Below are 23,373 nucleotides of genomic sequence, written 5' to 3'. Positions count from 1 at the left end.
GAGTCTTTGTGATTGCAATTTCAGGCAGGTTTAGCTATTACCAGTACTGGCCTCGATATATTTAATGGCCACCCACTCTTTTACGAGTCTGTTGTTAATCAATTTAACAGATCTTTATTTACAATTTAATATGATGTCGATACTATTCTAATACCCACTGTCTTCTTATCCCTGGCTCCTATTGTCTTTCACATCAGCAAGATGAAATTACTTAACTGTATCTAGAGGATTAGGTCACACTATGAGAACAAAGAGTGCAATGAGGTACCTCTTTGTTCTGTAAATAATACCACTTTGTACTGTGCACATTGTATTGTGTTGTTCTGTTTGTGGTGCACAAATGACAAAAAAACGACAGAATATGGGTTGTGTTTTTTTAGTTGCTTATCATCATGTCATCTTAAATTACAATAGAAACATCAGTATATACAGGAATGTCATTCTTCTCAGTAGTAGTCATGCCCAATAAAAACGGATCGTAAACGTAACAATGCCACTACATTTGGTTAGTTTCTTTCAGCTATATCTGCAAAACTAAATAGAAAAAAAGAAAAATAAGTTGAATCATTTTGCAGTCAATTAAATATAATTTGTTCCCAAAATATTTAGGAGAGTTGTTAAAACTATATTGAAAGTACATTTCCTTCACCATTAAAAAAATTGAAACTGACTTTTTGTATTGAATCCTAAACCTTAATCTAATCATGAATAAATCAGCAGTGCTCTTATTCCAACACTTGAGACACCAGCTGAGCTTCCAGGTTTTGGACACTGTTGCTGAAACACAGCCCTTCAAAGAACCTTGCCACCAACACAATGAGAGGTGACCCCTTTCTGTCTTTTCATCAACAATGACAAGTGTTTGTTTATATAAAGATTATTATTTTAGCATAATTATGATGTCCATGTCCCTTGATAGGTGGTTGTAGTCAAGCATGGCAGATAGATGCAGGAGCAGCAGAGGATATTCACAAAGCAGGAAGACTGTGGTGGTTCCCGTTCGGAGCTTCTTCACTCACTAAAGATGCAACACGCGGACTTGCACGCAGTCCTTCACTGCTCGGCATGAATGGCCTTTTTGTTCAAGCTCAAGTACTGTTGGAGCCTGTCCCACAAGCCAGGAGGAGAAAAGGAGGGAGTCTGCCTTTCTAAAAGACACATTCATCTGTCCTCTTAAAACGGGACAATTTGTGGAAAAGGTGCCATTTACAGTATATAAATGTAAAGAACATCTCTCACTGCAACTCTGATTCTTTGACTGTGGAGAGTTTGTGTGGCTGGCTGATTTACAAAGCTCTGTGCAAAAGCCATTACATGTAACCGTAAATATAACAGGATTGCAGATTTAATTATTTCTTCAGAAGGAGACTGAAAGAGAGTACTGCACACGACGAAATGTGTGTCTTCAATATTTCAATAGGTTTCAAGGAAGGGAAGAAAATGTCAAACATAAAAAAATGTTCACTTACTCAGAGAAACACAGGGAACCACATTGTATGGGGTGTAAAAGTGAATCCAACATATAACTAATGTTAATCAATTTAGGTCATACTGGTTTTGATCAAATATCTAAATAAACCTTTCAACTGTTCCACAATACAAAACAGTCTCATAGTCCTCATGGACCCTGTGGTGACTTTGATGATATAATATGATATGATATGTACCTGATGTCAAACACATGATCACCATGATTTTCATGATACATAATTTCATCAATAATCTTTCATTAAATTAAAAGAGGTGGGAGAGCTTTGTACCAACCAGGTATTTTGGGGGTATTTGGGACACCGCCCTGAACTGAGCACTTTTTATCCTGGGGTAGTCGTGGAGGCAATCTGCAGTATAAACTACACAAATGGTACCTTGTTTCCTAACCTTGTGTGGCCCTTATGGGTGGGCACAAACAAACCTGCTACAAGTAATGTTTCATTAATATAGGCACTTTTCTCAACATAATATATATCTCTGGAAAAGGGTCTTATTCAGTCAGGAGTGCAGTCCCTCGAAAGGGCAGCACACAAGAGGAAAACAAGCATCCATCTTCCCCTACCCTTCTGATGAAAAAAATAAAAATCACCCGCCGATGGGTTGGGCTGAGTGTAACATTGTGGGACTACAGTCAGAGTAGCTGCTCTAGTGAGCCCTCCTCAGTCTGTTAAGGGCTGGAGGGAGAATGGATGCCATTCTCCCCCACGCCCTTGGCCTTCTGCAGAGCAGCTTGAATACGGAAGTGTGTCCGGGATTCCATTGAGTAGTGCTTGTAATTTTGCCTGAAATAGAGCAAACAGAGTCATTTAAAAATAGCACTACGGGTAAATCTCAATCTAATTCCTTATTTCACACAGGCATTGTAACACACCCATGAATCACACGGATGGTTTACACTCAGGTAAAAAATAAAAACTTGCCATTTATTAAGAACCAAAAAGAAGAATTGGTGTGCCATTTTTAATTTTAAAAACAATGTCAAAGGGATGATCTTTAAGTAAACACTGGGGAAAGTGATGAATTTTGGATTCAAAAAGCTTCTCTGTGAGCACAGTTGATTTGAATATGTTTTGCTGGTTGACACACTTACATTGCGGTTTCTAAGAGGCTGATAGCTTCAGCGTTCCTGCCTTGCTCCAGACACAGCAGGCCATGCTCCAGCAGAGCATTAGGAACCAGGTAGTGGTCGTACTTGATCTGAGACTCACTGCGGATAATGTCAAAACACAGTGTACGTGTGGTTTGGTTGGGCGTGCGTATTCTGTACATGTCTGTGCACATCACTAAGAGAGGCTTACTTGCAGAGCACAAGGGTAAAGTATTGTTCGGCTTCCTCTTGACGCCCCAGGTGTTTGAGACACAGTCCCTTCAAGAGGCTCAGCAGACACTGGTCGTCTACGGTGAACTCAGACCCTGACAGACACACAACGAGACAGATAGGACGAGACAGATCACACACAAAAGGTACAGCAATTATGGACACACATTCAAAAGGAAGATATCTACAGATTATATCATTCTCTGAGAATCACACAGTAAACGTAGCATCAGTATAGCATCTAATAGAAAGACAATAAAATGTTAGCATATACTAACACCAACACAAAGTAAAACGAGAATATATAATTCAAGGATCCTCTTGGCTCCAGTAAATAATTGTTCATACTTGGGGTGCTGTCCAGTTTAGCTTGCGCCTCGCCCAGTGTTTTCAGCATGCCTTCGGTCAGGTCTTTGTGTTTCCCAATGACTGTGTAGCCGTTCCAGATGTACATCATCTCCTAGACACCCCAAATACACATAAAGCGTACAATGTGAAAATCAGATCATTGTCATTGACAGAGCCAAACATTAAACAGTATTATCTCTGTGACAAAGCTCAGCTCTCTTTATGGATTTTACCTGAACAAAGGTTATTATTGTAACACTAGTTCTATGAGCACAGTTGGAGCATTTATAAATGCCTACGGTACAATAACCCGGCAGCCTCATTGTCAGCAACTCCAGGAGTGCAATAGTACCAAAGTTAAAGGGCTCCACCTTTGCTCACAGTGTAAGGTTGACCAGGTTTATCTATTTCACTCACACAGTGAGCATTGTTCCCTGTTAACCTTCCACAGCCTTTGCTACAGGCTGAAATCTATATACCGTACCTCTTAACCCTGGTTCTGTCAGCACAGGGTTTCCTCTTTAACTCGTCGCACTGCTGCACTTATCTGCAGATTTTGTGGATAGCATGTTTTATACAATATAACAGCTTTTTTTACAGCCTGAACCAAAAGGGTCTGGTGGGTCCATCCTGAGTGACCCAACCAGTATCTGAACTTCACCATGAGAATGACAGAGCGTGTTAGAGGACAAAGCCTTCGTGAAACAAAACCACTCAAGATTTCACTTATATTTTTTGATCCACTGTCTTCAAAGAAACAATGTACACGCTGTCGTTACTGTGTAAACATCCTGTCGTGCTACAAGTAAAGCAGCGCGACGGCACTGACCAGTGGAGGAGCGGGAAGAGCAATTGGGTTTTCTGCAAGGTAGCGACGGGCTTTCCTGATAGCAAACTTCTCAGTTGGTAAAGATTTCCCCGCTATCTTCTGCTTCAGCCCTGGGACCTGCCTGAAATATAATAAAGCAAACACATATGTATCAGCAGTATGGAGAAAATAGTATTCATTATATATCTGCTTAAAAATGCTGACGGTGAAATCAAATGTTCAATTGGTGGAGCATTTTGGATGCTGTGTGCCGTCAACAAAACACAAATACTTTTCTGAACGTATTATGTTCATATTAACTACCAAATGCAGCCTCTTCCTAGAAGAAGAGTTGGTGTCACAGATAAAATTGTATAACTGTCACAGTGAATCATCTCTACTTTGGTTGCTGTGAGTAGTTTCAGTGGCGCTAAGCTCTGAGTTCATACCTGAACAGAGTGAGCGCAGTCTCCCCGAAGGTGAGGCAGTCATCCGGAGTCAGCATGCTGAGGTATGCTGCTTTCATATACGCATAAGTAGCCTGAAGGAAGGAAAGACAAGTTACTACTGCATTCCCATCTTTCTGTTATAAATTAGATGAGACAAAGCTATCACATCATAAACTATTCTTATAATAATAATGTGATGATGATATTGGCTGAGAGGGCTTTCCGTCTAAAAGGTAAAAAAAAAAGAAGGTAATTCAGTTTATTTCTCATTATCAAACATTGAATGTATTTTGCTTTGCACATTGTTGCTGCCGGGTGAAAACACTGCAACTAACGAGGTGAGGGCGAGAGTGGGACTGACTGAAGTGGACAACATAAGTGCCTAGAATTAAACCAGCGAGCAATTTGTTTGTAAGGTGCCTTAAACCACCGAGACGCTGATATATATCTTAGAATGATTTAATGCTTCTCTAGAAGCTGAGAAAGGGTCAACAATATTTCTGTTTCTGAATAATAATTTGATAAATACATGTTTTTTTGTTACACTAAGACTAAGATTGCCGTCAAATCCCCACCTTGGACCAAGTGTTCTCCTTGCTGAGCAGGTCAGCGTAGAAGTAGGCCATCTTCCAGTGCCTCTTGTATGTGAAGCACCACATCAGCTCCCAGTAACACATGTGGTGGAACTGCTTCCACTGCTGCTGGACCTCGCAGCACTCCTCAAAACGCTTGATAGCCTGTAGAAATACAAACCATTTAGGGTCTCACCTTCTTCAAGCATAATCAGTGTGAATGCTGACATGTGGCGAGCCGATGGATTATTATGTGTAGAGGATTCAGAGGGCCTTGATTGGTTTACTTTGTCAGGCGATGAGGACAAAGTCAGTTGAAGGACGTTAAGAGTGGAAGTGACATAGATGTCTTCTTTCCTGCGTTAAAATGTTTCTCATTGCTGCTGCCATATTTAATCTTAGCCATACAGTATTAGTATGTGGGAGGTGATTCTTTCCCTTTTTTATTATTCTTGCCTTTTTGTTGGTTTGAAAATGTGATCCAGTGCTAGATGTGAATTCATCAACTCAAACATGTGTGATCCAGTAGAAAAGTTGTAAGAGTAGCAAATGGTTCCACATATTAAACTGACGAAAGCGTTTAAAAATGCAAAGCAGGACACAAGCATGTTTTTGTGTGTGATCGACGCTACAAAGCTTCTCTTTGCAAGATAAACCCCAAATTCCCCATTTGTTAACTATTTGTGAACAAAAGATGACAAAACATCAGTAGTCACAGAGGGACATATTTGGAAAGAGAGGTTTGCGGTCGCATAGTCTTACAGGGAAGCAGACTCACAATCTAAACATTCTCTGTAAAAAGATGAACACATCCTTTTGCAGACTCCTGCACTTAAATTCAAATAGAGGCTCACAGACATCAATACATTTGTAATGCATGATGCATAAAAACTAACATTTGCAGTGCTCACTGCGTACATAAATGACGGGCACTCACAGCATCCAAGTTTCCTTTGATCTCTTCTATTCGACCAGCGAAGAACAAGAAGATGGATCCCTAGGAAGAACACCAGCCACAGTACGTTTGGGAACAATTCTAATTATGCAGGATTCAAAACAAATAATTGTTGGTTTAATTCTGACAAACCGTGGGATATTTTTCGAGATATGGCTGCAACAGTTTCTCTGCATCTTCAACGTCTCCTTCTCCAGTGCCTGCAAGACAAAAAAATAACACAACCAGCTTAGATCCTTGCCTGTTGTTGAGGATGGTTGCAGCTGAATGTGTGTCTCACCGAGTATGAAGCTCATGAAGGTGTGATAGCAGAGCAGCAGCATGTTGCAAAGAAAGGACCTGAATGTGCTTTCTGCGGAGCCCTCCAGAAGCTGCTGAAGACCGAACTCCTACATGAACAAACACAAACGCACGCACGCACACACAACACACACACACACACACACACACACACACACACACACACACACACACACACACACAGACGTGCAAACAAGAGTGGTTTGAATTTGGCAACATTTCAGGGAAGATCTGATGGTGAAAGCTGCAAACAGCATATGAAGACATATGTATATATGCAAGTTTACTGTGTTAAGATCATGTTGGTAGTCTACGTCTTTATTTTATAACTGGAAGATGAATAAATCAAGAGATATTTAATTAACATAACTTTTCAGATTATTTTTGTATGGTGGTAAATCAATAGTGACAGAATACAAAATAAAAAATAAAAAAGTAAGTTGTGATCCAGAGAAAATGGTACAGTCATAACGTATCACAATCAAAAGCAATATCTAAGCCATTCATATGTCAAGTTGTAAAAATGTCGCTTCACTTAGTGTCAGGTTCAGCACTCTCAACTCAGTACTAGTCATATGAGCTTCACCACAAACAGGAAAGATTTACTGTGAATCAATGAACCAGTGAAGCTGAAATGACAGCGGACGCCGTCCACATGCACTCCTCCTTGTTAGTAGCACAGACCCATCACAGAACAATCCCCTCGACCCGTCTTGCCCTCAGTGCAGCCCGCTGCTCCTTCTTTCAGCCTTAAATGGCGCCCACATGTCAGCAGAACTCACCTTATTACCAGTGAAGCCGACAAACTCCAGCAGCTTGAGCGTCCGCGTGGGCAACATGGAAATCATCTGCAGGAAGGAGACAAGCAGTGCAATTGTATGGTCATTAGGACACCAGTGGTCTCCAAAGAAATGATCTTGACCTTCATAAACATACTGTAAAAGGGCCCTGAGTTGTACAGTAACTACAGATGTCTTCCAACCTACTTCTACTGCAGTAAGTGGAACAACCGAACAACAACAAGAACACGTGGAAATGAGGAGCACCGAACGCAAAGCAGACTAGCAGTGTGCTTTGCGTTTGGTGCTCCTCATTTCCACGTTAAATTAGCTGATCTTGCTATTAATTTATATATTGCTCTTTATGTGCTTCTGTTTAATTCATATAGTTCAGGATTGATACTTTCTGGAAGACCTGTGTCCCACAATTCATGACGTGAACAGCCTTTCTTAGACCCACGTATTGGGTAGAGAAGTAGAGCCTTCTACTTACTAGATTAAAGGCTCCGACTCCCAGTTTAACACCACCCTCAAAATGGCAGTGGTTGTCCCCCTGAGAGTATCCAGGAGACTGGAGGATCGTGTGAAGCTCTCTGTGGGGTAAAGATGAAGGACGCAGATTAAGAAGGAAAACTGCAAGGTTTCACAAGGTGATGAAGGAGAGAGAGAGAGAGAGAGAGAAATGAACAGATGAGAACAGAATCATATGCTTCTCACTTGTATGTCTGGTAGCTGTTCCTGACTTTGATTCCCCCTTTGATGAAACTGATCATGTTTTCATCCTGACCAAGAGAGCAGGAGGGGTTAAGAGAAGGAGATGAGTTTAAACAAACATGAAAGCTTCAGAGGCGTCAGATTCAGTAGCAGCCTATCTGGGATATCCTGACCTGAAGGAAGGTGAGTGCTGCCCTCTGCAGGAGACACTCAGCGTAGCAAACCTCAGCATGAATCTCCTCTGAGGGAAAAATTATTAGTCAGTTATCTGGAGTCAGAGTAATGGCCAAACACACATTTCCCCTTTGTAGATCTAAGCATGACTAGGAAATCTCCAGCTGTTGGCTCAAGGGATTTTTTGTTTCCTTTTTATTTCTTTAAAATTCCAATAATATATATATATATATATATACACACACAAGTGCCGTCTGTTCTAATGAATTCCGGTGACACTGATCCCGTCAGCTCAGGACTTTACTGACCTTCTGTGAAGTTCTTGGAGAAGCTCGACTTCTTGCGGTACCTGATTGAGGAAGCACAACATACAAAATCATCATGAGTATTTAGTGGGCTTGTTCCACTGAAAATCTTCAGGATTGTATTTCAGCAACACAGCACCAGCCTGTCCTGAATTTCTTTGTTGTTTCAAATTAGTGACTCAGCCTATTTCCAGCAATCACAGGATGCAGAGTTGCCGCCGGGTAAAGTTACAACAAGGTGCTGACCGTGCATTAAACCTCCTGCAAACGGTCACAACATTTAAAAAGAGAACTGCAGCTCTGACTTCCGATCAGTGTTGGTCTGAAGAAGAGAAGGTGTTTATGTGGGTGGGTGTATATGAGATGTACCATTAGTGCAGCTCTAAGGCATGAGGAGTAATTGACAAACATGTGTGACATTCCTTCAGCCAGTGAGTCTGGAGCATCTCAGCATGTTCTCTGGTTTTGGTACAACGTTGCTAGTGTTTGAACCGGTGTTCAAAAGATAAAGTATCATGCGTTGTGTGTCTTCATGTCTAAATGTTTGATCAACGGCACTCTTATCAGTTTTTCTTACTAAAACTGAATGATCTAACTTTTATGTTTGTAACTAAACTGTCTTTGACTCTGGTCCGACGAGCTTTCAGGAGACAAATCAACCCCGTCATAGTTTATCTGCTGGTCATTGGGGCATTATTACACTCCAGTGTTGAGGGGAAGTCTCACCGCTGACAGATGGCCTGGGCATCTTTCATGGTGTTTCCCGCAGTCAGGATGTGTTGGGGGTCAAAGGTCATCATGGCCTGCATCTCCAGGATGGTGGCATAGGTCAGAGCGTGATACATGCTGTCTTTGGTTCTATTAAAAGGGCAAAACACAATGTTTGTTTTTATTCATATTGCAAGAAGAAGGGAAATATGTCAAAAGATCAGTGTTCATTGGGCTGAATAGATGATGAAGAGGTGAGAAAAAACAGTCAGATATGTGATTGAATATATGGAGGACTGAATCAGTGTCTATTTATACCTGCGGGTGTTGCCGTGTCACGCCACACCCTGTGTTCAACCTGCTTCTTGCATGTTTAAAGAGATGAAGTGCCTCACACATTTGTTCAGTAGGTGTACTTATTTCAGTTAAAAGAGCTTGATGTTCCAGTTTTAAGGCATTAGAGGAACAATGACGTAATGCTCCTACAAGCAACTTTAATTTGTTATTGATTTTAGGGGTCCCTGTGGACGAAAGTCCCTTTAGAAAACCTCTCATTTTACTGCACCAGGGGTCTGACAGTCTTATTTGACCTTTATTTAACCAGGTGAAATCAGTAGAGAACTCATTCTCATCCAGCAGCGTGATGGACTGGTGGAGCAGCGAGACGACGCTCTGCTCGTTGTCAGAGGAGGAAAAGGCTGCTGCTGGTTGCTGCCGGAGGCCCCGCTGTCGTCTGGGATGAAGGACTTTTCCGCTGAACCTGCATCATCTAATTTTGTGTGGAATCCGACCCGGTGGCGCAGATGACAAGCATTAACAATAACTATAGATACAGATAGTCTTCTGATGGTCCCGTTTACTTTTGTAGATCATAAAGAGCGCTTAGTATTACATTGACCAGTAAAATAACAAAAACATGGGTGGGTTGAATAGCTTAATATACTCTGTATGTAGTTATGTGTGTTTATGTATTACTCACACATAAACACAAAGAAATGTCAGAATAATAAAGGAAGAGGTGTGTAGAGAAGAATGCTGTCGGCCTGCATCACTAACATGTCACTGCTACAGACTGACTCATGTGACCAGCCTCTTTGATGTCACTTTGGGTGACTGTGGCTCAGTGGTGAGCAGGGTCGTCCTTCAATCAGAGGATCGGCAGTTCGATCACCGGCTCCGTTAGTCCATGTCGATGTGTCCTTGGGAAAGACACTTAACCCCAAAATTGCTCCTGTAGCTGTGCCTACAGTGTGTGAATGTTACTTACTGCTGACGTGCCTTAGCCCGGCCTTAGCTCCTCCCATCAGTGTATGAATGACGTCATGTAGTGTTAAAGTGCTTTGACTGGTCGGAAGATTAGAAAAAGCGCTTTACAGGTCCATTTACCACTTTGAGCTCCAACCAGTTACTGGTGTAAACTGATTTTTCAACCCATGGAAATGGTCATTCTGTCACGGTCATAAAATCGCAGCAATAAATCAGTTTTTTATTAGTATACAGAGTAGAGTTCTGAGCTTCAACTCTTCAACTGAGGGAATCAATCGTATTCATTCTAATCCAATCGGTAAACAAGAATGAATGAAGCACACAGCAGAGAGTCAGAGAGGGCGCTGTTAGAAGGACAGAGATTTGCCTGCCTTACATTTCCATTGCATCAGCCTTATGCAAGACGACAGACCAAACTCAAGCGGAGAAACCTTTAAGATGGAGCAGTGAGGTTAATTGAATTGCTTGTAGCCACGCCGAAAGTGGCTGAGAATTCCAAATATTTTTCAATCAGCTTCATCCCAGGGATTAGAGACACAAAGGTCCTAACCAGTCTGACAGCACTGAAGCTGTGTGTCCAACATATTTTCACCACAATGTGCCATGATGTAAGAGAAGAGTTCTTTTGTACTTCCTACAAGAAACGCAGATCTGCACGTCAGTAACAATTAGGAGCTTACTGCACATGGTGACTAGTGGCTCACTGGGTAGAGTGCAGTGGCCCCAACTTGAGTCTGGCCTGGGGCCTTTGCTGCATGTCATCCCCTCTCTCTCCCAAGACTTTCCTGTCTCTCACTCTCGCGAGCAAAATAAGGCAGAAAACCCCCCAAAAGACTTGCTGAAAGTTGTTGAAATTAGCAGCTAAGTTCTAAAGTTTGATGTGAACTTTTCTAATGAGTCACAGAAGGCTGCAGGCACAGCTTATCTAGTGCCCTGGTCAGTTGCTGTATTGTAGGGTGTATGTAATACCTCATACAGTTCCACTCCCTGCTATGGGTGTGAGAAATGAGGTAGGACAGGAGGCATACTGACAGAATAAGACTGGATACATGTTTGAACAAAGAGCTGACAAATTAAACCATACCTGCTGTTAGATTTCGCCTAGCTAGCAGGCATGTTTATACAATGTTGAGTCTGCAGTGGCTCCTTGACGATGACTCAGAGGAGGAGACACTCAAAGCCTGGGTCTTAAATATCTGTACCCTATCAGGGAGTAGCAAGTTAAAGAGAGAGCCCCACTTATAGGCCTACAATGCGTGGTATATTAAAGTCAGACATATTAAAGCAAATATACACTTTAAAACCTCAACACAGCACTTAAAACAACTCTCAGTCTTCCCACAAGAGAATACAACACCTTCAATACACTTTCAATGGTTGATTATTTTCACAGACGTCCTCTGCATCCATTCTGTTTGTTCAATAGTTCTGTGAGACAGTTTATAATACCCCAGCTCATACACATGTAGTATTGGGAGCAATTTCACGTTGAGTGAATCAGTGTCTTGCTCAAAGACAGTTGTGCATGTGGGTAACTACCAACCTTACCTTAAATGGCTGACACAATCTACCAGCTGAACTACATGCACCCCTCTCTCTTGTCAATGAGCAATTAAAATCAACACGTCAATAAATGTGAACTAATGTCTTTAATCCCTCAATATCAAAAAAATCTCTAAATACACAAGATAATCAGTGATGGACTCATTGATATATTCCTATTAGAAATACTGCATGTTGCATGTCGCAATTTCCTTCGGCAGTCACACTCCTGCAGCCAGAATTTGAGACTTTAAACTGGCCATTGGTGTGAGTGTAAGTGCATTAAACCTCCCAGAGCATGCCACCATTGACCATAAACAGTAACATCAGGGTAATCCTGTAATTTCCCCACTGAGGGACTAATAAAGGATTATCTTATCTTATCTTATCTTAAAAGTAGATTGACAAAAGTACAAGCTGTGAAAGAGTCTCTCCAGTATTTTATTTCCAGTGTGCGTGCGCTCTGTGGAGACTCACAGCTGGAGGACGGGGAAAGCACAGACAAACATTAAGGGGGAACTCAGGCCTGCATGTTTCCCCAGTCTTTCAGAATAGCTCTCTCAAGATGCAGCAGATGTCATCACACCTCACATCATATTACATAACTCTTTAAGCCATCGCCTTCTTCTCTGTGCAGCAAACAGGAAAATATCCGAGGAGTTTGTGGGTGTTATAGGGTTTTGTATAAAGCCAAACAAAATAAAGTCTTGCCTCAATTTGATCAGAGTTACGGCATTCAAATGTAAAACAACACAACACAATAATACCTGGAAGATCCCCATGTACCTAACTACTATAGGATAGACGTATCTTATCTCTTAAATTTCAATCTGCAACGGTTTCTGTCTGCTGTACTTCTGCATGTGTCAAAACCGACCATCTGGGCTCAAACAGCTACAAACATGATCCTATTTACAGCTTCAGGGGAACCTTTAGTGACTGAATGAGGCAAACACGGCCCAAGACAGCACACACAGAGCTGTGGGAGGAATATCGAGACAGAAATGAGCACAACCGCTGAGCTGACAGACAGCATCTCGAGATGTTGCATTTAAACAGATTTTCCAGAACTAAATACCAAAACATATTATGATTATGACAACAGGTATCTTTGCAACAGCGTATTCATGTAGTGTCGCAAAGTAAGTGTCGAAAACTTAGTCTGAGCTTAGAAAAGCCAAACTAATTACATCTCTTCAAACTGTTTAGATACTTGAAGCGCTAAACACAACCCTGACAATGGCTGTCAATCTAGCCGTATATTACTAAATCATTAAAAAGAAGAGACCAGGCAGACAGGAAGTTGTTCTTCTGTCTTGATGTAAGTCGGCCTTGAAAAGAAAAAACTGGGGCTAAGGAGTTACCTGCAGTCCCAGAGAGTACATAAACAATGGAATATAATATTGATGTGATAAAGTTTCTGAAAATGGAGGAAAGAATCAGCGGTGAACAATGGAGTAACTTGATGAACCAGTGTTGGAATACAAAACTGGAGGCAGGGAGTGAACCCAGAGAGAGAAATGTGAATGTAAGACAAAGCAGCATTGGAAGGATGTAAAACCTCCGTCATGGAATAATCAAATCAGCAAACACACTCGTTCCTTTAGCCCTCACTGGTGTGAGCACTCTCTCTGTTTCTGACTTGTTACTGGGCCCAGGACTGGGTATCTACATTATAAAGTTATTACGTGTGTATTGATTTGAAATTGGAACTCAAAACATTAAAAAGTAATTGTAACGCACAACATTTAGAGTGAACAAGTGAATGTATTAGCTGAGGAACATTGTAATTAATCAACAACGGTAATTCAGTTTTCTACTGTTTTGTTTGTTTTGATTTGTTAGTTAATTTAATTTAATATTATTATTCTTTTTATATATATTGTGCATTTTTCTTATTATACTATTCAAAACATTTGATATATTGTGCATTTATAATTTTTATTGCTTACCTGTATAAATGCTGCTGTAGCGAAGAAATTTCGGGATTAATAAAGTAACAATCTATCTATAACAACCAATTGTGTTGAATCATCGTCAAAACAGAAGCAACAGAAGTCTTTGTGGCATTAAAGCATGTCCTATAATACACTTCCCTACCTTTAAATCTGAATACAGCTTCAACTCTTGAGTGAGATGAGCTCATCTGTAAAAAGTATAAACAGGACCAGACGTCTGTTCTCACAGAGGGGCCTTGAGCTAAGAGCTAACATGTTCACAGTCAATGCTAACATGCTGATGTTTAGAGCGATAATGTTTAGGTTCACCATGTTAGTTTTTACTGATTAGCACTAAAACTATAGGGGCCTTTATCATAGTATGAAAAGCACAGGTGTTGCTAATAACATTACAACGTCTCTGTTGTGACCCTGTTAGGCGTTAGTGTGACAGTGAGCCCAGAAGCACAATACCAGGACCCTGAAACTGAAGCAGCTCAATGGACTTTATCATTAGTTCTATCATTTACACCTGTGCTTTAGCTATACGTCAAAATGTAGCCTGTGAAAAAGCATTATTACACATGAATGCAGTTTGCTGTTTGGTTTGCTGTTCACCTTCTAACACCTGAGAGTGCAAGAAATACCTTTTTTATACCTATACAGTTGCTTGCATGCATATTATTAGTTGTTTCTCTCTTAAAATCATAATGCCAGATGGGTCAGAGCTGAGAACAGCAGCTGTATGAGCTTGTGGTTGAGGTTGTTCTCGTACCTGGATCTAAGCCGAGACTGCGCCTCCTCAAACTCGTTTCTGAGGAACAGATCCAGGGCGGCCATGCAGTCCTCCAGAGCCAGCGACAGGTCTGATCGCGAGCACCTGCAGACAAACACACAACATCTGAATGAGAAAAGACGACAGCTACAGGTCTGACCAGAGCCAAACTGAGCAACATTTAAGAGGCACAAAAATACATTAGAAATATCGTTTTTATTGAAAAATGATACTCCCGTTGAATGTGTTTGTATTGGACAAAGTGGACAAAGTGCTCAGTAAGTCAATCAAGTTCAATATACATTCACAGTTTGGGGAAATAAGCATTCCCACAACAGAGACTGGGATCTATTTATTTACATACTCCTCCTATATTGAACCCGTTCTACTCCTCTACTACATCACAAGAGAAACAGAAACACAGGCAGGGTGAGCTTAAGTCACAGTTATTCTACATACATACACCTTTATAGAAATACATGCTCAGGGAGTAGTTTTCTTATTATTTTTACAATATCCTCTTCATTAAATGTGAAGAACAGATGTTGCTGCTGCCTTAAATAAGTGTCTAGTAAATACATCTCCCTGTTGTAAGCAGTCTGAACTACTCTAAATGATTGTTGATGATGTTGCTGTGTTCATGACGCAGTGCACATGCTCCTCACGTGACGACTGTACAATGTGGCCACCATGATCATCACAAGGCTCCCTCCTCTCTGTACTGATAATGGATCTGTTTGAGTGTCCGTTTTATTCCTTCCCTTCATTGTGAGAACAGCACACAGCATGTGGAAAATCATATTAAGGAATGAATGAAGTTGATGGTAAATCTGAAACATTGAGGTTATTCATTTGGATCGTGACATTTGTCTTCCGATTCAGTTCGTTGCTATTCGTGTTAATATGTGTCATGAAATGTTTGATGTTTGTTACATTATTTATGTTTTTTTTTTGGTGAAATCGGAACCTGATTTCTATTTAGTTTTGTCTTGAATTGCAGTTTGCTTTTGTGCTTGGAGTTTCCAGGCCACGGTATTGATCACATGAGCATGACAATTATTTCCTGTTAGTCAGTCAGTCAGTGTTAATTTCAGAGCAAGTAAGTCCAGCTTCGACTAATAGACAGCATTCGCTTGACAATCCTGCCCATTAGGAACACAGAGGAACTATACACTTATCTCACACACACACACACACACACACACACACACACACACACACACACACACACACTGGTGCAGCTCTGGCTAATGACATGCGGGTGACTTCGGTGTTCGCCATATGAGCAGCAGCAAGCCGAACTTCCTCATAACAGCACAAGATTTACAATGACAACGTCTGTCAACGAAAAATAGGTTCAGTGTGCGTCTTCAGTTGTTCACACAATCAAGGTTTCCCAAAACCAACAGAAAAACAAAAATAAAATAGAACTCATAATGGGAAGTTGTTTTATTATATACATGTATATGAGAACATCAGTATTGTGTTATAAATAAATGATATATCAATAAATGGAGAGCACTAATACTACAACAAGAAATAATACACATTGTAATAATTAACTTAATTTCATTCAGCCATTCTATCTTATTAACAATAAAACAATGAGACATAAAGGTATTAATACAAGCAACATTAATAATGCCAGGCTATCAAAGGGAGGTGGCATACTGCATAATGTGAGTATGTGTTTATGTCATTGGTGTAAAGGATAATGCAACATCTCATATCTTCCCCCAGGGAGCTCTGACTAACTCCAACAAATCCAACCAGAGCAGCCTAAACTGTGTCGAGCCCAGCGATGTGTGAAAGCAAGCACAGCAATCAACATCAGGTTTGTCTTGTTAAGCTAACTAAGCAGGTGTTTCCCTGTGATGACTCAGCATTGACGAGCTCCATTCACCTTCACTCATAGAAATAGAATAGGAGTAGAATGGACATCGAACTGTTATCCGAGGGTCATTTGAATAGTGCAAAAGAAAATGATCAGTTGTTATGGTGAGAACAAGAATGGTTGCAGCTCAGAAGAAAGCCGTCGGCTAGTTAGCTAGTTAGCTTGGTAGCTCGTTAGCTTGGTAGCTTGTTAGCTTGGTAGCTTGTGCTTCTCTGGAACAGTGGTTGAGTGAGTGAGTATATCAAGAGGGGTATTTTATCATAGACTTACTTATTTTTGCAACCAGTGGGGTCGCCCCCTGTTGGCTATTAGAAAGATTGCAAGTTTATTGCAATTCCGCATTGGCTTAATATTTCAGAAACGGAGGTTGCCGCCTGGTGGTGACTGCAAAACCTCCCCTCAACGAGTCCACAACTTGTTGTAAGTCGGTTTAGTTTATATGGAAGTCAGCGCGCTACAACAGGGCGCACACACATAAAAATGGCCACCCCTCTGACCATCCTGCTACATTGATTTGATTGCTCGCTCGAGTCTAATCACCTGTTAGATTCAGAGGACAAGCATAACCTCATAAATAATAAATGTCAATAATTATTACGGAAGTATGGTGTTATGGAGAGCTTATTTATTCACCTGGCTGTAACCAGCATGTGTTACGTAACACCCTGATGGTCTGGTGCCTGTGTATCGTCAAGCATCTGGCAATACAATACGTATCATGATACAAGGGTTACGATTCAATATACTGCAATAGTATATTGTGATTGTTAAAAATCTAATTTTAGGAAAACTGGCATAAGAACACACTGGGGGTGTTCTCGATACTTTTACGGAAAAAAAATCTAGCTCCCTGTTTTTCAAACCAGTAAAGGAATAGGAGTCACTATGCTGGCGTACAATCAGTGCATCGTTTCCTTATCGCTGGAAAATAACTCAACTGGTCCTGACGGAGGAAAAACCTGACTGAAGACAATCTGAGGCCCGAGGATGCGGAAAAGAAACCATATCTCAATCAGAGAGCAAATATTATGACAGAGTAAGCCTCCAGGACAGTGTCCTCTAAATGGAGCTAATAATTGACAATCATATGAAAGAAAGAAAAGACATGACAACCAGCACAATAAGGAGAGTCTGCTGGATTCAGGGTGTGGAAAGCATACATTGTCAAAATAACCTCACTGAACTTCAAGTCAGCTGAAAGTCTGGGATGATTTCGAGAGAGAACAACTTGCACAATGATGATCTCTATCAACGAGCCACACAAACACACACACGCACACATACACACACACACAACCACTAATCATAAACACTAATCATAAACACACCCATGCATGTGCTCACAAAACCTTCAATGCACGCACACACACACACACACACACACAAACACACACACACACACGCACACACACTTTCTCACTCCTCCAAGAGTGACAAAGCATTAGATGTTCCTCGCGGCTTTGAGCTGTGACACAAAAGAGCCGAGCTGCTTCCATAATCATACAAGCGAGTTTGTCCACATGCCTGAGCGAGAACGAGCAAACAACACACTTACAGCATCTGACAGAGGCCAACTGAATGACCGCCGTCATCTAGACACGCAGTAGCAAGTATCTTACCCATTTGACGGAGTCTCTTCCTCTTCTGACATTTTCATCTGGCAAACGTGTGTGTGTGTGTGTGTGTGTGTGTGTGTGTGTGTGTGTGTATGTGTGTGTATGACAGATAGCGAGAGAGCTAAAAACTGAGTGTGAGTTTGAGGCCTTTCCAGCAGTGTGATGGTCTACGTCTCTTTCTGTAGCAGCAGCAGTAACAAGAGCAGCAGCAGCAGCAGCAGAAGGGCAGTCGGGTTATGAAAGAGAGAGAGAGAGAGAGAAGAATGAAGGAGGGAGGAGGGAGGGAGGGAGGGAGATAGAGAGGAGGAGGAGGAAGGACGCAGCACCAACATCAGATCTTAATAAGATTGGTATGACTATACACATGAGTGTAGAAAACACAGTATATCTGTGCTGCCTCTAACAAACACACACACACACACACACACACACACACACACACACACACACGATAACATACAAAAGGCCTGTCCCACCTCTTCCGATCATCACCCTCATGCTCCACACTGCAGTCTCTGCTCCGATTGGTTATTGCAAAGTCAGAGGCGGGGCTAAAGGCCCTCGTTTCATGGCCTAAAGGATTTTTAATTAAGATGTGAAACAACAAAAGGAAGAAAGTGACAGCTAAAAGGAGAAATTGAATTACAAGTAATTAAGTCATCTCCGACAGAAAGCTTTAAAAGAGGGAAAGTGAGGTTTAAGAGACCGATGGAGGGAGTGCTGGTGCGTAGTGAGACTCTCAGCTGGCCCAGCCTGCTGCAGTGGCAGAGAGTAAACACTGCAGCGACCAGAGTCCAGAAATAGAAGACATAGACGCATGAGCTCATACTGTGGACGTACAAGACCTAACGTGAAATCATGAATGAAAAATTGGCACATTACCAAGACTTATTGCATTTGATCCCCAGAAACTGCAGCTCACCAGTCTATCATTAGATGTGTTAGAATAGGCTCTATTATTGTATTCATTTTGACATGACAGCATGGAAATTACAGTTGTAATTTATATTTTAATGTGGTTACACTCCATTTAGCTTAATTGTTCTGCCACTGTTAGTTCACAGACACTTTATATGGAACGGAGTTGTCATTAAAAGGCATTAATTACGCCTGTGTGTTCCCGGCTATGACAAATCAAAATGTCTGTTGTGAAAAAGCACCACTATATAGTGTCATAAAAGTGCTTAGATCATTAATGCGTTGGTCAAGTGCAATCAGGATGAAATACATTGGTTTGAACAAAGCACGTGTAAACATTGAGAACAGAGTTTTGGAAATTTACATTTTGCTCAAGGGTTTTCAAATGTTACACTATTTTCATAGCTTTTACTCTTCTCATTTGAATTTTTGTTTATTTGCCTCAGTCTCAACTGACAATTATTTTCTCAATGAATCCCTTTGTTTGGTCTACAAAATGTCAGAAAATAGTAAAAATAGGCTGTGTCTTCATACTCTTGTCTAATTATCCATCCATAAACTAAATATATTCACATTTACATTAACATGAAACAAAGAAAGGCAGCACATTCTCACATTAGAGCAGCTAAAACAAGGGAATGTTTGCTATTTTTGATAACAATTAATTTTCTGTCACCTGACCAATTAATTTAACATCTAATTAATTATGTTCTGAACTGGTAGACACCTCCTTAAAATCAATTGCGAGAAGATATAAATCCCAAATCTGAATACATAATTTCTCTCCATGGAGCCAGAGGAAAACATGAAATATGTGGGAGCGTGGCTCGATAGCACACGTACACATACTATACCTGTTAGCATCAAGAGAGATCACACTCATGTGACTGCAAAGCGAGCGCAGAGACATGAAGGGAGATTCATCTATATGTATAGACTGTATAAAAGAAGCTTAACTGGTACTGTGTGAGCTGTGAGGAGCACAGACGGTCACGGGTTAAAGATGGAGATAATTACATTGGAATCGCTGCTGTCGTCATGGTTTTTTCGGGGGCTTAATGTAATAACATTTAAATCTATATTGCTGTGATGCACCACGCAATAGTAAATCATACTAAAGTGAGTGACTTAATTCTCGGCTGAGGTAGACATTACTCCTGTATATATTTAATTAACGAGTAGTTGTTTGCTGCTATATTAATGCTCTGAATAATAAATATAGGACCTTTAATTCCTTACAGATTAAAATGGACGGAAGCGGTATCTTATCTTCACATATAAGAAAGTCAAAAGGCAAATTTACCAAAATGTCCAACTATTGCTTCAAATACCAGAAAGATATTTGAACTAAAAGGGAACATGTAATGTGAACGTGCTACATTTAGCACCTTTTTACCTGGATTGGTAAAAGAAAATAGTTGTCCTGATCATTCATGCTCTTTTTCCTTTAGTTCCAAACAGAAACAACTATCCTCTCCCTCAGGCTAACAATTAATTATTCACAAGCCCTGACAGACAACTGTAATGTGCAATTTGTTCACAGAAGCTCAATCTCATATAACTTTTTTTAGGCACACAGCAGGACAGCAGCAGGTTTCTTCACTTGCCCATTTGATGGATTTGTTGATTGCGGAGCATCTTTGTTGTCCGAAAGCTGTAACCTGAAACAGAAGAACAAAAAACCGAGTCTGTTTAGAGAAAAGAGGGAAACCTCGAGGGATGACAAAGCAGCTGAAAGGAAGCTTATTGTTTGAGGAACATGATCGTGAGAGCCATAGAAACAGGGACAGTGATATACGTGGACACTCCCAGGCTACTGGTGATGACATTTCTGTGGATAGTAACGTGACAGTTTTGGGGAAAGAATGTCTGTGAAATCAGTCTGATGTGGGAACAGCTTCTGGGAAAGCTCTGGTGAACACACATCAAGTTTCACAGAAAGATGCAAAACAGTTACTTAAAAAAAACACACTAACATTTTGAATTGTAACCCACGATATGTTTTTATCTGATTTTGTGTCCTTCGTTGGCTTTCAATTCAAAGACACTCACCTGAAGTCTGTGATGATGGGATCCATTTCTGGACTGTTTATGACGGACAACCTGGGAAAAAAAATAGAAATACAAGTCAGTCTGTGTATGACAGCATGTCTGTAGAAGCTAAAACACTAACAACTTAAATGTATCAATACACTGTTAATAAGTGAGTTATTAGCACTGTGAGATCACAGAGTTTGTTGTTTTGTTACTAAGGCTAAATAATAATATGAGTACATAACGTGAACATACTGGTTTGGGGCCCCCGGGCTGTCGAGGATGTCCTGTGCCTTGCTGGCATCCCTGTGAAGAGGTCAGAGGTGAATTTAGAGAGAACGTAAGAATGGATCTCATCGTGGTGAGAAGAGGAGGTGAGCGAGGATACTGGAAGTCTGGGGAGGACTCAAGAGTTGTGTAAGGACAGTTTAAATGTAAGTTGTTCCCGGCATACTGTTGGGAATCTACACAGTATGTGATGAATAAAAAAGACACAAAATGTTAGAGAAAAAGTAATAATGAAAGGGAAGCATTCATTACACTCAATGTGGAATCAACAATGAAGCCAACATCAAGGAAATGTATTGAAACTATTTATTCCTCATATTTTGTTCTGTATTTCTCTGTTATTATAATTTTTAAGCACAAAAAACTTATGTCAGAAGCTTAACAAAGTTTGGAAGAGGTAAAACTATACAGAAAAAAAGCCAAAAGGTTATCTAATTTGATGCGAAACATTTAGTTGTGGGACCAGTTTTGGGTTTGGAGCCACCTGATTAGATCATCAAACCTGTAAATATATCTAAACCTTGCTTTTCATCTAACTTAATTATGTTTTATTTGACTTGAAGTAGTTTGGAACAGTGATCTTACGAAGGCAGCTGCAGAGATTGGACAATATAACAAAAAGACAAACACGTATTACAGTCCACTGCTCCTGAAACTGCTGGACCGCATCGTGAATGTAATGTTGCCGAACAGGCTGCAGACTGGCAGCTTCATACTAACAAAGACTTCATGAGAGCAGTCGATGGACCACGATGCCAAACTGTGACTGGACAATATCTGCAGTATTTCCCCTGTTGACTCACTTTTCTGTGGATCTATTAGGTGTCGGGCTTCTTGATTTTCCTTCTGAATGAGTAACAGTGGTACAGTGGTTTGATTTTTTTTTATTACAGAACATAAACACAGGAGTGAACTTCACAGATCATATCGCAGGAGAGACCGTGTGACAGCTGAAGAGGATCGATGAGGGCCCCGAACACGTTGTGTGCTACGCAACAATCTCAGAGAAAGATCAAGTATGATATTCACAAAGCAAGTGCGATTACATTCTTCTCTCGAAAAGAGACAAGTAGCGACAGAGTCGGGACTTGCACAGGTTCTCGGAAAGCTTCCCCTATTTACTCACGTTTTGCCGTCATTTTTCTTCACGGTACGTCTAAAGTTGGTAATAAAACTCATTCCACAGCTCTGAGATCCGGTGAAAGAGCAGAATATTCCCGGACGGAGCGGGTTCACACAGCGGGCATGGATGGAGGACAGACGGGGGAGAAGAGGAGCAGATCTCGCTGAGTTCACGCTGACACAAATGACGTGCGGCTACTGTGCGTCTTCCTCCTTCCTGACGTGGAAAGGTGTGTTGCTGCTGTCATCGCCATAATAAGGGCTTTCTCATTCAAATGCACTGCGATTTAGCTGCTGCAGATCCTGTCTTCATGGTCCTAAAGACATCCAGATTACACACACTCTGAGTTTTAAAAACATGCGTATAAACAAACAAACATAAATATGTAAAGCACGTTAAAATGAAGCCCCCCAAAATATAGAATTTAAAGTTACTTATCATTAGAGTTTTAATTAGACGGCTTCATTAAAAAAAATATTTATATATTTATATGCTGTATTTTAACTTTCAAGCCAGTTATAAGTCATTAAAAGTGCTCAGAAACATTTTAACATCTACAGTTCCAGTGACGTGAGATTGCTGTTTCCAAAAATGGGCTTTTGAATTTATTATTTTAGCGAGTACTTTGAATACTTTTTCATTAGAGGGATATAAATATGAACAAAGGGTGGTCATGATAGTATGTGCTTTATTATGAAACTGTATTTGTGGTAACCTGTAATGCTGCATTCTTTTGCATGCTGACCACATTTTATGACTGCATGCTGGTGATTCTATGCATATATGTACGTTTACCAAAGTGGATCATTAATACAAATACAGTATTATTTTTAGGCATCATTTTAATTCAGTTGGTTAAGCTGGAGCTCAGTTTTGTAACTGTGTGTACTGTTGGGTAGATTATGCATCATATTTGATCAGATAGTGAAAACTACAGTACGGCCGTCTGAAAAGTAGTGGAGTAGAAGTATAAGGTAGCATATAACTTAACTATATTGCAATCTGTTAAACTAAAGTACAAGTAAGTCTTAAGTTTCTTTTTTTAACTCAACTAAACTT

At 40.6% G+C, this 23,373-nt stretch overlaps 1 protein-coding gene across 2 annotated transcripts; it reads right to left on the bottom strand.

Annotated features, from left to right (window-relative positions):
* Positions 1-119: 119 nt before the first annotated feature.
* On the bottom strand, positions 120-22,576 carry ttc39a (tetratricopeptide repeat domain 39A). 2 transcript variants are annotated; one of them, XM_034530679.1, is made up of 21 exons: positions 22,318-22,576; positions 21,159-21,209; positions 20,922-20,972; positions 20,477-20,530; positions 14,442-14,546; positions 8,940-9,071; positions 8,217-8,257; positions 7,908-7,975; positions 7,738-7,802; positions 7,514-7,613; positions 7,024-7,089; positions 6,222-6,330; positions 6,074-6,141; positions 5,924-5,983; positions 4,990-5,151; positions 4,415-4,506; positions 3,987-4,107; positions 3,158-3,269; positions 2,790-2,904; positions 2,582-2,698; positions 120-2,273 (listed from the first exon to the last, which is right to left on the bottom strand). In XM_034530679.1, exons 1-21 carry the CDS (start codon positions 22,368-22,370, stop codon positions 2,159-2,161), a joined length of 1,857 nt encoding a protein of 618 aa, XP_034386570.1. In that variant the 5' UTR covers positions 22,371-22,576; the 3' UTR covers positions 120-2,158. The 2 variants fall into 2 exon arrangements, with proteins under 2 accessions (XP_034386570.1, XP_034386571.1); XM_034530680.1 differs by lacking the exons at positions 20,477-20,530; positions 20,922-20,972; positions 21,159-21,209; positions 22,318-22,576 and adding an exon at positions 17,955-18,204.
* Between the last annotated feature and the right edge of the window lie 797 nt (positions 22,577-23,373).

The sequence above is a fragment of the Cyclopterus lumpus genome, chromosome 4 (assembly GCF_009769545.1).
Source record: "Cyclopterus lumpus isolate fCycLum1 chromosome 4, fCycLum1.pri, whole genome shotgun sequence".
NCBI classification, from domain to species: domain Eukaryota; kingdom Metazoa; phylum Chordata; class Actinopteri; order Perciformes; family Cyclopteridae; genus Cyclopterus; species Cyclopterus lumpus.
This window is presented reverse-complemented; position numbering and strand designations above follow the sequence as displayed.

Coding starts and splice junctions, on each gene's coding strand:
- ttc39a (XM_034530679.1), bottom strand. CDS start 22,370: ATGAGTTTTATTACCAACTTTAGACGTACCGTGAAGAAAAATGACGGC. Junction 8,258..8,939: donor GCCCAGGCCATCTGTCAGCG/GTGAGACTTCCC, acceptor TTCCTCAATCAG/GTACCGCAAGAAGTCGAGCT. Junction 7,976..8,216: donor CTCCAAGAACTTCACAGAAG/GTCAGTAAAGTC, acceptor TTTTTCCCTCAG/AGGAGATTCATGCTGAGGTT.